Source organism: Sapajus apella, unplaced genomic scaffold, assembly GCF_009761245.1.
Source record: "Sapajus apella isolate SASKATOON/1434 unplaced genomic scaffold, GSC_monkey_1.0 scaffold38, whole genome shotgun sequence".
Classification (NCBI taxonomy): Eukaryota; Metazoa; Chordata; class Mammalia; order Primates; family Cebidae; genus Sapajus; species Sapajus apella.
The window spans coordinates 2,264,614-2,280,934 of record NW_022436978.1 but is presented as its reverse complement, the minus strand read 5'-3'; the positions used below and the strand labels follow the sequence as shown (position 1 = coordinate 2,280,934).

General features: G+C 48.0%; 1 protein-coding gene and 1 long non-coding RNA gene across 4 annotated transcripts in view; one reads left to right on the top strand and one right to left on the bottom strand.

The window, feature by feature from the left end:
- Positions 1–13,954, bottom strand: part of FYCO1 (FYVE and coiled-coil domain autophagy adaptor 1) — a 71,328-nt gene extending 57,374 nt beyond the window's left edge. For 2 of the 3 annotated variants that reach the window (XM_032298027.1, XM_032298029.1), the window contains exons 1-2: positions 13,826–13,954; positions 3,243–3,410 (exon numbers count right to left, since the gene is read on the bottom strand). In XM_032298027.1, coding sequence (XP_032153918.1) covers positions 3,243–3,297 — 55 coding nt within the window. In that variant the 5' untranslated portion in view covers positions 3,298–3,410; positions 13,826–13,954. Of the gene's footprint in view, positions 1–3,242; positions 3,411–3,907; positions 12,312–13,825 lie in introns of those variants that run through there. The other variant, XM_032298028.1, reaches the window with a different exon arrangement.
- On the top strand, positions 12,664–13,826 carry LOC116564736. The gene is made up of 3 exons (XR_004275065.1): positions 12,664–12,918; positions 12,989–13,015; positions 13,459–13,826. It is a non-coding gene; the product is annotated as an uncharacterized LOC116564736 (long non-coding RNA).
- Positions 13,955–16,321: the final 2,367 nt, after the last annotated feature.

The window sequence follows — 16,321 nt, the reverse complement described above, 5'->3', positions numbered from 1 at the left end:
TTCTCTGGCAATTCTTAAATTCCTAACCCCTGCTCCCAGGAACGATGGTTTGAAGCAGACCTGTCCAGAACTGAGGCCAAGCCTAAGATGGCTGAAAATGTAATCAACACTGGCCCCTCAGGCAATGCTTAGCAAATGGCAGAGACAGGTTCTTGGGACTGATTCTTACAAGTGACTGTTGTCCAGGTGTACCTTCCTAGAAGTGTGTGCAATGGCTGGCACTATCGACCAGTGAGCCAGGGGCCTGGGAGAGACACAAAGCCTTCCTCCTCCACCCTCCTTCCTCCTCAGTCCAGATAAACACTTGCAGCCTCATCTGGGAACTCCTGAAACTTTGAAGGAGGAGACTCTGGACACGAAATATGAAATTTTCAGCTCTAATCTCTGATACTTTAAATAATATTAGCTTTACAGGAATTACTATTTGATTCTTTCAATAATCTTCAGAAGTGGGTGTTAACATCAAACCCACCTGGCACATGAAGGAAGCAACTGGAAAGGTGAAGGGACTTGTCCAACATTTTTTTTTTAAATTTTTTAATTGCATTTTAGGTTTGGGGGTACATGTGAAAAACATGCAAGACTGTTGCATAGGTACACACACGGCAGTGTGATTTGCTGCCTTCCTCCCCATCACCTATATCTGGCATTTCTCCCCATACTATCTCTCCCCAACTTCCCACCCCCCACTGTTCCTCCCCTATTTCCCCCTGACAGACCCCAGTGTGTGATGCTCCCCTCCCTGTGTCCATGTGTTCTCATTGTTCAATACCCACCTATGAGTGAGAACATGCGGTGTTTGATTTTCTGTTCTTGTGTCCAACATTTTTAAAGGTTAAAAGAGAAGCCAGAAGCTGAGGACGCCCCTGCCTGACTCCAAAGTCCTTGAAACTGCTGTCACCGAGAGGACGAGTGGGCTGCCCCACAGAGGAGTAAAGGCTGTGTACCACACAAAGGCACCTGAATTAAGGACATACCACTCTCATGGTAGATGCCATAGATTTGTATGCTTGTTAAGACATTTACTGGCCAGGTGCAGAGGCTCATGCCTGTAATCTCAGGACTTTGGGATGCTGAGGTGGGTGGATCACAAGGTCAGGAGTTCGAGACCACCCTGACAAGATGGTGAAACCCCATCTCTACAAAAAAAAAAATACAAAAATTAGCCAGGCACAGTGGCAGGTGCCTGTAATACCAGCTACTCAGGAGGCTGAGGCAAGAGAATGACTTGAACCCAGGAGGCGGAGGTTGCAGTGAGCCGAGATCATGCCACTGCACTCTAGCCTGGGGGATGGAGCAAGACTTTGTCTCCAAAAAAACCAAAAAAGACATTTACCAACAGATGAAAGTGGAGCGTATTGAGAAAGCAGCACCTTTCAAGAATTCCCACCAAAGTGCTCTACGTAAAGAACATGGAAACCAGCCCAGGATGTTGGAGGTGGCCAGACTCAGCCAGTGCATGGGATAGACAGTGATCTAGATCAGAGGTTCTACCTGAGAGTCCCCTTTTCATCCTCTTCCCTCCCAATAAGGACCTCCAGGTCTCAAAGTTATCCTCAAGAACCAGATACTGAAACATGGAAATGGAGAGACTTCTTAAGGCCAATGGCAAACTCGGATTTGCAGAGACTGGCATTTTACTTTCTCTGCCTCTCTGTGTAGGTTTTAAAAAGCATCTAACATCTTAGCTAAAAGTAGACTAGAGTGGTTAAGAACATAGACTGGAGCCAGGCACAGTGGCTCATGCCTGTAATCTTAGCACTTTGGGAGACTGGCGGGGGGGGAGGGGGGGATCGCCTGAGGGCAGGAGTTCAAGACCAGCCTGGCCAACATAGTGAAACCCTGTCTCTATTAAAAATACAAAAAATTGGCTGGGCATGGTGGCAGGCACCTGTAATCCCCACTACTAGGAAGACTGAGGCAGGAGAATTGCTTGAACCCAGGAGGCGGATGTTGCAGTGAGTTGAGATGGTGCCATCGCACTCCAGCCTGGGCAACAAAAGCAAAACTCTGTCTCAAGAAAAAAAAAAAAAAAGAGCACAGACTGGTGCTGGGCTGGTGGTATAGAAACCCAGGCTCTGTTCTTGACTAGCTGTGTGACCTTAGGCAAGTTACTTAATTTCTCTATGCCTGTTTCCTCAACTGCAAAATGGGAATCATAATGGTGTCTAGCTCACAGGATCAAACATGAAGACTCAATGAGTTACTGTCTATAAGATATGTGCAGAAGAAACGAAATGCCATGTAATTGCTAGCTATCAGAGGCCCAAGGCAGAGCAGATGCAAGATTAAAAGCCTGAGAAAGTGTTTTTTATCTTGTTGACTTTGGAACTTCAGAATGAGGACTGCATTGTGTCTGTGGTAGGCCAATGGCTCCTGGTACAGGAGATACCTGCTCACGGTGTCCAAGCAGTTAGGAGCCTGGGCCTTTAGTATGTCAGGAAAGCATCACAGCAGGCTCTGCAGGCATGGAGGAAGTGGTCAGCTTCAGACTGTGTAGTATCAAGTGTGCTGGAGCTCCGAAGAGCTTAAAGATCAGCACTGGTGATGAGTTAGGATGGAAAACATAAAAATTCTGACCCCTGGGACAGCACCTGAAACGGTGAAACCTGGAATTTGCAGCCAAAAACAAAATAGTCCGTTTCTCCTGAGTCTATGAAGCTTTATGTGCACCTTCGTCTGCCTTGCAGTGAGATGAGGAATACGAGTCACAGCCTCTCTCAGTGGATAATGCTGAGCTCAGGGAAGTCTGGGAGGCAGCAAGCCTGGACCTATAGTACATCCCGGGCAATGGGCCATCCACCAGCCAGGACCTGGTGGGGCAGCAAAACAAGACAGGAGGGTCTCTGCTCTTCCTGCTCAGTGGGAGAAACAACATTCTTTCCCAAAGGAACCGACTTCATCAGAGCCCAGAAGTTTGGGATTTAGCCAAAGACTTAACAGGCAGCTTGAAAACACACATATGTGCGCTAATGGAAATCAGACCCAGTCCTGGAGCAGCATGTATGATTTTGTTTACAAACTGGCTGTACAGTCCTCTGAAAGGAAACCAGGCAAGCTTTCCAAGCCTTACGCAAAGTGGATATGTGAGCCCCAACTATTTCAATATGATGTGAGCTGAAGACTCCAACTACTCCTGGTATGAACAAAAATGAAAGGGTTGAATTTCAACTGGCAACAGCAAAAAGCACAGCCACAAGTCCCTCAAAACCAAACTCAGTCTGCTTAGCAACCTACCATACCTTGCAAGTCTCGGATGATTCTCTGGAGCTGGCTCTCTGCATTGGTGGAAGCCATGGTGAGTTTGCCTTTCTTGGCTGTGTGTCTCCTGCCTGGGTCCAGAGGAAGGTTCAGAACTTCGGCCCTCCTGTGGCTGTCTGCTCAGCAGTGGTTAGACTCCATGGTGGCACCTGCACAGCGGAAGAGCAAGCCATGGAGGAAGCAGACACAGACACAATTTAAAGACAACATTAGAGGAACTCTGCTCTGAGCACAAAGGCCGCCCTATCTGGATGTATTCCGTCAACAGGAGGGCTTGACCTTTCTGTGTGGGCCTTTGCTCCATGGGCACTCTCGGGTTTGTTTCTGACACACTTATATTCAGACACAGTGACCTTGTTTGGGGCTTAACAAGAAATTAAATCAATTATATTGCAGCCTATTCTTTCTGAGCTCACTTTCCATTCGCCATAGACAGGACTGTCTTACCTTCCTTTAAAAAGCTACCCAGTGGCTTCCTCCATTCCCTAGACAGAACAAGTGCAGCTCAGCTTCAGACAGCTCCACTAAGCCTCAGGATCCCCATCTCCCTGACAGCCGGACCCACATCCTCTCCAGCCTTTCTTTCTCTAAAGAACGGTTAGTCTCTAGCCAGGCAGTGCTGGGGGGAAAGGCTGAGGACCCATACCCTCAGGGCTTCTGGACCAAGGAAAGTCAGGCTTGCCTGGCAGGGTCCTGGGAGGTTTGCAGCTGCCAGCTCCCCAGAGTCCAGCTCAGCCTAGGTACGCAGATGCTGCCTGGCCTTTTCTCCAGAGGCTTGCACAGCCCCCGTACCAGGCAAAGGACGTAGCTCTATTTTTAAGCTCAGTTACAGTCCTCTCCCAGCTAATGAGTCCCGAGTTATCAGCCCTACTTGGGCAGCTGTTGAAGTTATTTAACTGTAGGGCTGAAAGCCAACAGAAGTTAAAGAGATGTGAGCACATCGGAAAGAGGTCTGGAAAGACATCTGGACATTTCTATGTCCTTTCAGAACCGCTAATTCTTCCCTTAGTTATCCAGTGCAAAGTTGTAGTGTTTGCTGGCGAAGTAGACAGCAAGACTAGAGATGGCCGTGGCAGCAGTCAGTACTAAATGAGAGTCTACTGTGTGCGGGGCTGTTACATGCTTTACACATATGACCGCTTTTAATTCTCACAGTCACTCTGGTGGAGTAGATAACATCAGCCCTGTTTACAAAGGAGAAACTGATGCTCAGAGGAGTCATGTAACTTCTTTAAGGCCACAGGTGAGTAAGACGAGGAATCACAGGTTTGAATTGTGGTCAATCTGATTTCAAATCTGACAGTTTTTCCAGTAAGTCCTACGGACTTTTTAAGACTAAGCCATTGTCACTACAGCAAATGACCAACCACTTCCACCGGCTCAAGGCACCACCATGAAGTCCAGCCGTCTTCCAAGTAATGTGAACACCCTGAGTGTTCTAACATATGCCACCTCTCACTCTCCCACTGCCACCTTGCCCTCACAGCTCCAGGAGTCCAGGCAAACAGATCCTGGCATGGAAATCAACCCAGGCACAAGCTCCTCCAAATATTTACATAAGGATTCCTGCCTCTGCCCGAGGAGAGAAGGGCCTATCACAGGGCGGAGATAACGAGAGCCTATTTTTAACTAACTAGCCAGCATAGCTGTGACTCAGTGCAAACAAGGCCCAAAGAGGGCTTCTCTGGCTTCAGAGGAAGGAAACAGTCAGCCACATGCCTGTACCGCAGTCCCAGGAATTCATGAGTGCCACAAAGAAGAGCTTCAGGGGATCCACAGACAACCCCCTGAACCTCCCAACAAATGTTGGCACCCACCTATCAGGGACACCAAACTGAGGGTAGGAGTGCTTTACGAGAAGCCTGCCTGCCTATCCCTGGGTGTCTCTCCAGGTCGCCTGCTGAACATAGGGCCTGAGCAGGGACCAGCTGGGACCCTAGAGAGAGCCAGAGAGGATAAGGACCTCCACTATCAACACACAGCTGCCCAGCACATTCCATCAAGTGCCTACTACGTGCAGGCTAGGGATACAGAGGCAACAAGAAACATTCCAGTCATGGAGGAACCTGGCTACCCATTAAGGAGACAGATGGAAAAATATCACATATCCAGATACAGTGGAAGAGGCCCCCATAGAGATATGGATAAAAAGTCATGGGTACTCAGCTCTGAGAAGATATGAACTATGGGTATACAAAACAACATGGAGGAATCTGAAATGCCCTGTGCTGAGTCAAAGAAGCCTCTCAAACCATGACAACTGCGCAATCCCATTTACATACGATTCTGGCAAAGGCAAATCATTAGGAGAGAAATCACATCAGTGGCCGCCAGAGCCTAGGGGAGAAGGGAGGGTCTGACTACAAAGTAGCACAGGGAAATTTGGGGGGCAATTCTGTTTGCTGCCTTGATTACGGTGATGGTTACATGACTACACGTATTTGACAAACATATACTTGTCACAACTCATATAACTGTAAATTATATCTCATAAAAAAGCAGCATTGTGATGAATTTGTAAAAAAAAATCCAATGGGATCTGAGGAAGGGAAAATTTAATTCTCCCTGAGGAAGGGAGAAGTGGTGGGCACTCTGTGATGGCCAGGCCTAAAAAATGAACAGGAGGTCACTGGAAAGAGCCAAGAAGGAAAGGATGCCAGGGTGGAGGCACACAAGAGTAAAGGCTGTTTCTCTAGCTGCATTCCTCGTATTTGACTGCCGCCAACACAGAGGAGCTTGCAGTTTCTGAGAGAAATAATCCTGGAGGAAGATGACTGGAGTGAGGCCCTGTGAGTCTTCGGATACAGCCCACTGGGTCTGTGTGTACACTTCTGACCATGTCTGTAGAGAGGGCGGAGGTTGGGAAGGAGGCGACAGCAACAACAGATCCTGAGTAGCTCTTCCAGGCTGCGGCCAGAACAAGGGAGGAACCACACAACCAGCTGGAATTTCTGGAAACTAGACCTAATTGGAGTCTGGCACGAGGGAAACAATGCCTGCAAACCCAAACCAGTATCTTGGCATCATAAGCCTGAACACAGATAGCAATATGCTCCTTTAAGACTGCTTGGTGCTTTCGTGATACTGCCCCTGTGTCTGCCCAAAGCAGGTGGCCTTGTCAGTCTGACCTTCCAAGTATGCTCTCCACTGGTGTCAAGTTCCCAGGTCATGGGGTGAGCTGTTCCCAGCCACTGAATACACAAGCTGACTTTCCAAAGAGCCTGTGTCACTACCAGGGTCATGAGCCCTAAGAAACTGCCTGCCAGGCCTGTGGGGCGTGGTTGGCTTCCCCACTCTGACTCTGGGTCACCACCTCACAGGGATTCAGGAAGTAAGTCAGAGCTTCCATAGAGAACATAGTCACCATGGGGATGCTATTTTCATGGACTCAGCAGCTTGCCTCCCTTGCTCCTCCGTCTTGGTCTGAGGTCATTAGTAACCAACAAAAGGCAAATAATGGGCATGATCTCTCTCCAAACATGATCAATTTTCTTGTGTCTCTAGGTAAGCTTGCCCTTTCATTGAGGGATAACAGACTCCTGGCCTGAACCAGCCTGATCCTGACATCTACAACCCATTGGCAAATAGCTCTCCTAACTCTGGAGACACTCAAAGCTCTGAACACACTACCATGGCTGCTTCAGCACCGGGGTAAGGACTCTGGGACTCACGCACCTCACAGGGTCCCCTGCAGCATGCCAATCACCTCATAAACCCACAGTCTTTGTTGCACAACATGTAAAACCCTTCATCACTGTCTCTGACAGGCTCTTCTAAACAGCAGAGAAATGCGTTTTATACAATCTTTGGAAGCACTGGATTTCCTTGCCAACAACTCAAAATTATGTTTAAGTCTATCCAAAATGTCTGAAAACATCAAATTTTCTAAAAAAGAGGAAAAGGGATTCACCGCATTTTAAAAAATTCTTATTTTTCACTTGGTACTAATGTATGAGTTCTTAGTCAGGACCTAGGTATCATTTTAGAGGTAAAGGGTGTTCTCTGGCCTCCAAGTTTTTTTAATATCTGCCCAGATGCCCTAAATGCCTTAAACAATAGCAACTGCAGTATAGTCAAATTAAGACACAAAGATGCTAACTGACTGATATAAACTTATTTGCACTACAGTACAAGTGACTGATACTCATAATATTGCCCAGAAACTGGCTCAGACAGCAACAATAATAGCATCTGAGTAGCCACACAAGGAAAGAAGAATCATTTGCAGGCCTGGAAGTCAACCTTTCTCCGCCTTCAAAATTTTGCTCCCAACACAATAGCTAAGGGCTAACCCAGAGAGGGCACCTTACAGTTGTATCCCTCCCCCAGTCCCAAATAAGGAGGAGCATACCAGTTGTAAATTCTCCCCTGACCAAGAAAGAATGTTAAGTACAAGGACAGATAAAAAGGCAGAAAAGCCTTTCTGGAAGAGTCCATTGCCTAGGCCTGGTTGAGCACACCCAGTGGCATCTATATCTAGTTACCACCTACAGAAAGGGAGGCACTTGGCTGGTACCTGCAGCTTCGAAGGCCCGGAGGTCCTGCTGGCCCAGCGCTGGAATAATCAGTGGGCAGGCAGCCTGCCCTCCCCAGAGCTTCGAGAGGGTGGCTAGGAGAGTGCTCTGGAGTTTGCCAGAGGCCAGCTCAGAGGCAGGTATTTCAGCACATGTGAACAAAGACTCATTAGGTGACCCAACCCCTTGGACCTATGATTAAAATGTTAAGCCACTGCATGCCTGGGTCATCTTTCCCAAACACTCCTTCTTGTCATCTTCTCTCTTAAAGGGAATGAGAACTTGAGGCTTTGTCATCGCTTCTTGAACCTTCTCTTCGTACCCTCCCTTCCACCAACACTAGCAGGTTCCCTGGTTGCTCTCCCAGAACACATACAAAACAGCCATTATCCTAGTCCATGTACCCCAGAGAACAGGGCCTCGAGGGCTCTGAGGAGTTGCTTTTGAATCTGGGGGAAGCCAAGTCTTTTTTTTTTTTCAGTGAGGTGGGCGGCTGATCACAGGAGGAGCCACACGTCTATACTTGAGGCTGTGGGGCTGAGAAAATATCCAGGAGGTGACGATGACAGGCATGAGAATCTGGGCAGTCTCTGGAACAACTGCATCAATAATTGAGAACTCAACTGATGCACCTACTCCTGCTCCAAAGAATACAGGCCCCACCTATGTGGGGAAAAACTATAGATCTCCAGAATTATATGCTCTGAGACCTCTCCTGACTGACGTGTCAAAGGGGTAAATCCAGCCAGTTATGAACTAAGAAGTGAATCTCTGATAGGATATGACACAGCCACAAAACACAGCCTTGAGAAAGCAGCAGGTAACTTCTATGTGCTAACAAACTGCCAGCCAGGTAAAAGGTATTTTTTGGTAGCACTTTGAAGAGGCAAGCCTGAACCAAGAGCTGGGGATACAGGTGTGAAAAGGGGCAGTGGGCGGAGCTCTGGCCTTAAAGGAACTCAGGCTCAGTGGGAGAAATAGATAACATATACCCCAATAATCTTACAAACAAGTAAGAAAGAGCAATTGAGGCCTGGTAAGTGCTTTGATGAGAACAAATGAACATACAAGGTACCAGGCTGTACTCCACTCATGATTCTCAGCCCTCACTGCAGAGTCTCATGCTATACTTCTGTGGCTTCCGGGGCCATTTGCCACAATGGTAATTTTTTGTTGAATCTCTGTTCTTTCCACTTGTCTGTAAACTCCATTGCTGTTTCCTCTAGCACAGTTCTGGCACATGGAAAGCCCTCAATAAATTACTGCTGAATAAATGAATGAATTAGACAAAACAAAACACATAGATCCTTGCTCCACAAATCAAACTAAACTTTGAGGCATAGAAATGTACCAAGATGTAAATACTACTAATCTTTCAATGGTAGCAACATGAGCACATTTTTTTAAAATTCTATTTCTCTGATTTTTCAATTTTCCTTTGTTGAGCATAAATTATATTTATGTTCACTAAAATAATGCACTTAAAACACCATATACAAATTGTGAACATTATGTTGTAATTATTGTAAAAATGCTGTGAGCTATTATTCCAAGAATGAATAGAATAATATAATTCAGGGATGGATGAAGTATGTCTACTCCACACTGCCTACCTAACTTCTATTTATAAACAGACCTCTGGTGTCCTGAGAGCTCAGGTGACTGCTGTCAGACATGTGTACAAATCTCTTAACCCAGCTTGTGAGGCCCTTGATGGATGGGCTTCCTGACCTTGATAGGGATAGGCCCATCCTCTTGTCCCTCCTCCTTCCCCACCTCCTACCTGTATTCGGGCCTCCCTGTGCTGCCCTTCAGTGGCTAGGCCCTGCCTCTGGGGTTTGGATACTCTGCTCCCTCCACCAAGGTCATGCCCTGTCCGGCTCATGCTCCCTACACCTTCCTCTGGCCAGTGGCTTCAGTATCTCTGGGTTTCATATGGACAGGAAGAAGTGTGAACCACAGTTTGGTTCCCGAGGAAGACTTACCCACAGCCTCCTTCACCCCATCCTGGACAATGAAAAGCACCACTACCCTCCACCCTCACAAACAACCCCACTAACCCAAACCTCCTGCCAGGGGCTGAATTGTGCATTCCACCCCACCGCATTCCAGTGTTGAAGCCCTAACCCCCATACCTCAGAATGTGACTTCATTTGAATACGGCCTTTAAAGAGGTAATGAAGATTAAATGAGGCTATGAGAGTGCGCCTGAATCCAAAGACTGGTGAGTTTATAAGGGGGATTCTGGACACACACAAGAGATACGAGGGATGCATGGGCACAGAGGAAAGGCCCGTGAGGACACAGCAAGAAGGCAGCTGTCTGAGGGCCAACGAGAAAGGCCTCAGGAGAAGCCAAACCTGCCAATGGCTTGATCTGGAGCTTCCAGGCTCCAGAACTGTGAGAAAGTACATTTCTGTTGCTTAAGCCACTCAGTCCGTGGTATTTTGTTATGGCAGCCCTAGCATTAATACACCTCCCAAGGCTCTTCTCTCTTCATTCCCGAAAGTGTGCATCTGACACTATCAACCAGGCAACCTGGGGAGGGGAGGTGCTGGTGGGCCTGGGTTCTGCCACACTTCTTGGTGAGGAGCATGACAACAGCAGTGCCAGCCTGGGTGCAGAAGGGCAGGGGGTGGGGCCGTGCTGTAAATGAGAGGGACAAGGAAGACCCAGGATGGCTCTGAAGCTGGAACTGGAGCAATGAGCAAGACATTTTCTTCTCTCTTATCAGCGGTAGCCTAGTTTTGTCAATTTGGACCCTATTTAGATTTTGGAATCAGACTAGTTATGTGAACTTTCCATTATGTATTATGCAACAAATAATGCAACAAAGATCATGCCACGGTTGGGCAAGACCCAAGGTATATTTAGCTTATTCAACTATTTTTAGGCACTCTATCTGTCCTGGGGAAGTCATTTGACCTCTTCTTATCTTTCTTTTTTCAGATGCAATGTTGGGGGCTAATCTTCCTTCATGTAAATGAATTAAGAATCACTACTCTTAAAGGAGCTGGGAAAGGGGGATAACAGGCATTCTGGGCCGCTAACTTTGGCTAAGGCTTCTAAGTGTCCCCTTCTTGCTCCTGACCAAGTCTACAGACGCCCTGGAAAAAGCATCTGCAGGTTCAACTTCAGGAAATTCCTTCTAGCTCCATTTTAAACCACCGCTTCCGGTTTAGCTGACCAGCCCTATCCTGGACTTCACATAGGGATTCTTCTCTTGGCCTTGCTTCCTGCATGCTAATGGTTTTCTTGGAATGCTTGTTTTGGTCCAAGCTTTTCTTTTGTATGCTAAGGACTTCCCCTAACTCAGTTTCCTGGGACTGGCCTAAGGTACAGTACTCGAGAATCCTAAGGTGGTTGGCCAGATCAGTCCTTGGGCCTCAGAACTAGCCACAGGGCCACAATACTATAACCAAACCACAGATTCCCCTTAAGTCTTTTGTTAGAACCACACTGATGTACACATCCTCCAAATAGCATCCGGCCTAATGAGAAACAGGCCCTTGGTGTCTTTCAAATGCCACAGACACCCAAGTGAACAGGAAGGACTACTGGAAGTTACTGACACCAACAGGCTGACTGGCTCCAATGTTAGAGGAAAGGGATGAAACTGCTCTTGCCCAACTGAGTACAGCTTCTGCCATCCTCCTCTTCTCAAAGCCATGGGGCCTGTCTTCTCTGAGGCAATGGCTCTTATTATGGGGCTACTATAGATATTTCAGCCATTTTTAGTGATGTATCAACAAACAGGAAGGTAAACAATATTTCCATAGGTAGACCCACGGAAACATTCCAATTCCCACCCTATTGATTTATTTAATTGTTCAAATAGAGGCTCTTATACCAATCAAGAGTTCTTACTTTCTTGAAACTGGCATTGAGATCACAAACAAAATACTGTTAATCTTTTGACTCAGACAAGAACATAGCAGTCATGACGTGAGCAGATGTTGCCGTGGTCATAATGGACTCATCCGTGCTCACAAGTTGCCTCTGTAATCACAGGCACCAGTTAATGACCCCCTACCTGCTGCCTAGGGCTGCTTGAAGTGAATGTGGCTCCTAACTCTGGATGTCTACAAGTGGCTTCCACCATGAGACCACAGCTAGACAACATAACTCCTTGCTTAATGTTTAAAGACATTCTGGTCTTGAGTCATCAAAGCTGTGCCTTCGGAATCGTCAGTAAACAAAAGTTACCCATCAGCTAAACTTCTCCCCTAAAGGGAAGCAGGGTGGGTGAGGGCCTGAGCTGCCATTTCTTGTGTACCTCCTCCTATTCTTGAGCCAGCAGCCCACAGCCTTGGCGACCAATATGGTTCAAAGCTACCAGCTGCTCCGATTTTGCTCTGTTATGGGTGGTTCCTCTTATCACAAACATCTGTGGGAGCCAACCCCCTCAAAAAGGATCAGGTTAAAAACTTGGTTCCTGAAACCATACTGGTGCTCCAAACCCAGCCGCAAGGGGCAAAAGTCATCCAAACACTGCCTGAGACTGTTACCAGTCTCTAAAGCAACTACAAAAAAAAAAACAAAAAAAAAACCCACAATGAAAAATATTAAGAATCAATTATATGGACATTCACTATACAATTCTTTCAGTGATTTTATATGTTTATTTTTCTAATAAAATGTTAAAAACAATTTTAAAAATAAATGAAGTGCTACACATAGACACTTCAAACATAAACAGATAAACTATTTCCTAAAGCAAGGGCCTTTAGGAAAGATCCTACTAACCAAAGGAGGCTGAGATCCATCACTATGACAATTAGCTATTGCCAGCGTTATAATAACCATGGTGCACAACTAGTATGGGGCATTCAATGCTCTCAGAACAGTGGTTGTTACAGAAGGGAGGGTCAAGTGGAGCCCACTCAACAGAGGTCTGCTTCAGGAGGTGGGAAGTACTGAAAACAGAAAACCTTGGCGTGATAGCGCCAGCTCCCCAACCCTCCCCCACACCAGCCCCCAACAGCCTCTAGCCGCATTAGGCAGATGGCAGGAGAATTAAGCTTGCTGCCAGAGACCACAAGGCCTGCAGGGGTAGGAGGACCAGTGAGCAGATTAAGCCCTGGATCGTCTGCCCCCTAAAAGCCCCTGACCCATTTCTCTGTCGGGAAAGGAAACTGCTGTGGTAAGACAGCAGAGGGGCTGCGAGGCTGTGGCCAACACAGGCAGTTTCAACATTTTTTGTTTTTTTCTAGAGGGACACCCAACGGGAACGGTGAAGAGTGACAGGGACATCAGAGGATACATGTGCATTAACAGAGCGCCACGCGGTTAAGGTGTCAACCTCATGTGCTTTTCCTACAAAACATAAAATTACACCACCCTCCCCGCCTTCCCGACCCCCGCCGTCCCGCCCCCGCCTCCACTGCAGGTTTCTCAGGTTTCAACAGCACGGACTCCAGTCCAATGCAGTGCCGCCACACCAGAGACAACAGGTGTTTCAGAAAAAGGGACCTGGGGGCTATCTCGAGACCTCGCACATGGGCACAAGGGGCAGTGGGTAGTGAATGGACGTTGGCCAAAGGATGGGCCGGGAAGAACGAGGAGTCCCCTCCTGGGATGAGGAGAGAGTTCCGAGCACCAGCAGACTCTTGCAAAGTGAAGGTCTGGGCTGTCCCGGTCGAGCTGGGCCAGAAACTAAGCTTCCTAAAGACCACGCAGGCAGGAACTCGGGGGCCTGCCCCATCCTGTGCTAAGGGACCCAGGCTTGTTCTGAGACGCCGCAAGGTGGGCTCCTTTCCTTTGCGGCCCCTCGGCCGTCCGGGGTCTTGGAACTGGTGTTTGGGGTCTTCCTTTTTAACCGACCAACAGAGGCAGGCTGGGTGCCAGGACCAGCTTCCACCGGCCGGAGGTGCTTCCCGGCCCGCTGGGCAAGGACAGGGGGGCTCGGGCAGGGTCTGAGGGAGATCTGGGATGGGCGGGGACGGTAAGGACAGCAGGTGACAAGCCGCGCCCTGAGCGAAGCTCTCGGCTCCGGGGTCGTGAGCGACCTAGGTTCCCCCAGAGTCCAGCTGGTCTCCTGCGGCACTTACGCGCTCTTGGGTCCACTGCCGGGCAGAACCGAAACTTTCTGGGGCCAAGCGGAAGAGGACGGGACCGCGGTGCCGGCGGCCATGACGCGCACACCGGGCGGCTGGCAGGGGCGGGGGAGGACTACAACTCCCGGCGTGCTCCTCGGGGCTGAGGCCTACAACTCCCATGTGACTCCGCAGGGCAGGGGATAACTACTCCCACAGCCCAGTCCCTTAACTGCCAGTCCCACCCCCGACCCTAGCTGGCCCCAGGTTAACCCTTGCAATTCCGGAGGGCCACAAATCAAATGTCTGGCGTCTTGACAGCAACGCTGTTCTTGGGTGGCTAAGGAGCACTCCAAATGTAGGGATAGGAGAGATTTTAGTGTTGGTCATGTGGTCCAATATCCTTGTTTGAAACTGTATAGGAAAAAACTCCCTCAAACCATGTTTTTCCTCTACTCTCACACAACAACAATCATCAACACAGGGGAATACTTTGGTGACCAGATGTGTGTGGGGTTTTCCCCACCCACTGAGCAGCGGACTGTACCTGGGTGTCCTCCAATTCAATTCCAACACTATCTACCTGAAGTATCAGATCCCACAGGTTGAGGGCTCAGTCCCCAAGACTGCCTCCTCACCTTTAAACACCAATTGTAAGCCTGGGCCTCCAGAACTTCTCAATGACTGCCTTCAGGTGGGGTTCCCACAAAACCCTCTTTCGGTTCAGCTAATTTGCTGAAGTGGTTCATAGAACTCAGAGAAACACATTTACTGGTCTATTATAAAGGATACTGAGATGGATGGAGATAGAGAGACACATAGGATGAGGTGTGGGGGAAGGGGCATGGGGCTCCCGTGCCCTCCCTGGGTACACCACTCTTCAGTAACCTCCACGTGTTCAGCTATCCCGAAGCCCCCTGAATCCAGTCCTCTTGGGCTTTTACGGAAGCTTTGTGATGTCAGCATTGCTTCCCCCAGGGCATAGGGCAGGACCCTCTCTTGGGAGGGTCTTAAGTCCTACAATCAGAAAGGTGGGGGAAGATTAGAGTCCTGCCTTAGAGCAGGTTTAGCACAGAAGGCCAGAGAGATTTGGCTTCCTGAAGCCTAGCACACCCAACATAACAAAAGACTGTAACAAGGGCTGTGGGAGTTATGAGCCAGGAACCATGGATGAAAACCAAGATAGATAGATAGATAGATAGATAGGTAGATAGATGATAGGTAGATAGACATCATAAATACCACAGAAACTTAGACCCAAAAGGAATTTGAAAAGAAGAAGATAAACCTAATATTTATTGAGGACCTACATGCCAGTCCCTAGCCAAAATAAATAAATAAATAAAAACAACAATAACAAAAACCCACACAGCATTATATTTAAAACTTGGCCGGGCGCGGTGGCTCACGCCTGTAATCCCAGCACTTTGGGAGGCCGAGGCGGGTGGATCACGAGGTCAAGAGATCGAGACCATCCTGGTCAACATGGCGAAACCCCGTCTCTACTAAAAATACAAAAAATCAGCTGGGCATGGTGGCGCGTGCCTGTAATCCCAGCTACTCAGGAGGCTGAGGCAGGAGAATTGCCTGAACCCGGGAGGCGGAGGTTGCGGTGAGCCGAGATCGCGCCGTTGCACTCCAGCCTGGGTAACAAGAGCGAAACTCCGTCTCAAAAAAAAAAAAAAAACTTGCAGCTACTCTGTGACATAATTAGTATTTATTGTCCTACTCTGAAGATAGGAGATGAGGCTCAGAGAGATTAAATGACTGTCCTAGTCCACCTACCTAACAAGTGGTGGAGAGTGGTGGAGGCTGGGGTAGAGTGGGGGTTCCTGAGGGGTCTTCTGTCACCCAGCACAGTCAGATACAGGGAAGGAACAAAATCACTATTGCTTAGGTAGTTTAACTTGGATTTCCTTCATAGAGCTGAGAATTTCAAACTATAATCTTTCAAACAAACATACAAATATAACATATTCTTGTGTTCTGATGTGAATACACATTAAGAGATAAGATTCAAAATCACCAAAACCTCATGCCTTTCTCCTTACAAGCTTAGCAAGCAGCAGCAGAAGAGACTATTCCTCACTGGAAGCTGACCATGTCCACAGCCCTGCTGAGGGAAGAGGCTCTTGGAGTAATTGTTAAGGGCTTTGTATGTGCCCGGTACATACAAATACCTGTATATGTGTATTCCACACATGGTTTATTTTATTCTTATATCAGTCTCATGATACATAATTAGCCCGATTAAGCAGATAAGCAAACAGCCTTAGAGAAGAAGTTAGCTAATTTGCCTAAAGTCAATACCTTGTAACGGTAGAGACAAATTTTGAGCCCAAGTCTGTCTGATTGAAGTTTAGGCCTGTAACCACTGTGATGGCAGCTCCTTATGTGGGGCAGCCATGTGCTCTACCAAGGACCCTACCATTGTGGACCACGCTGGTCAGGCCAGAAGTGGATGCCAGACATGCCAATGGCCTGGGGTGGCAGCTCAGCTCAAAAGAGTCA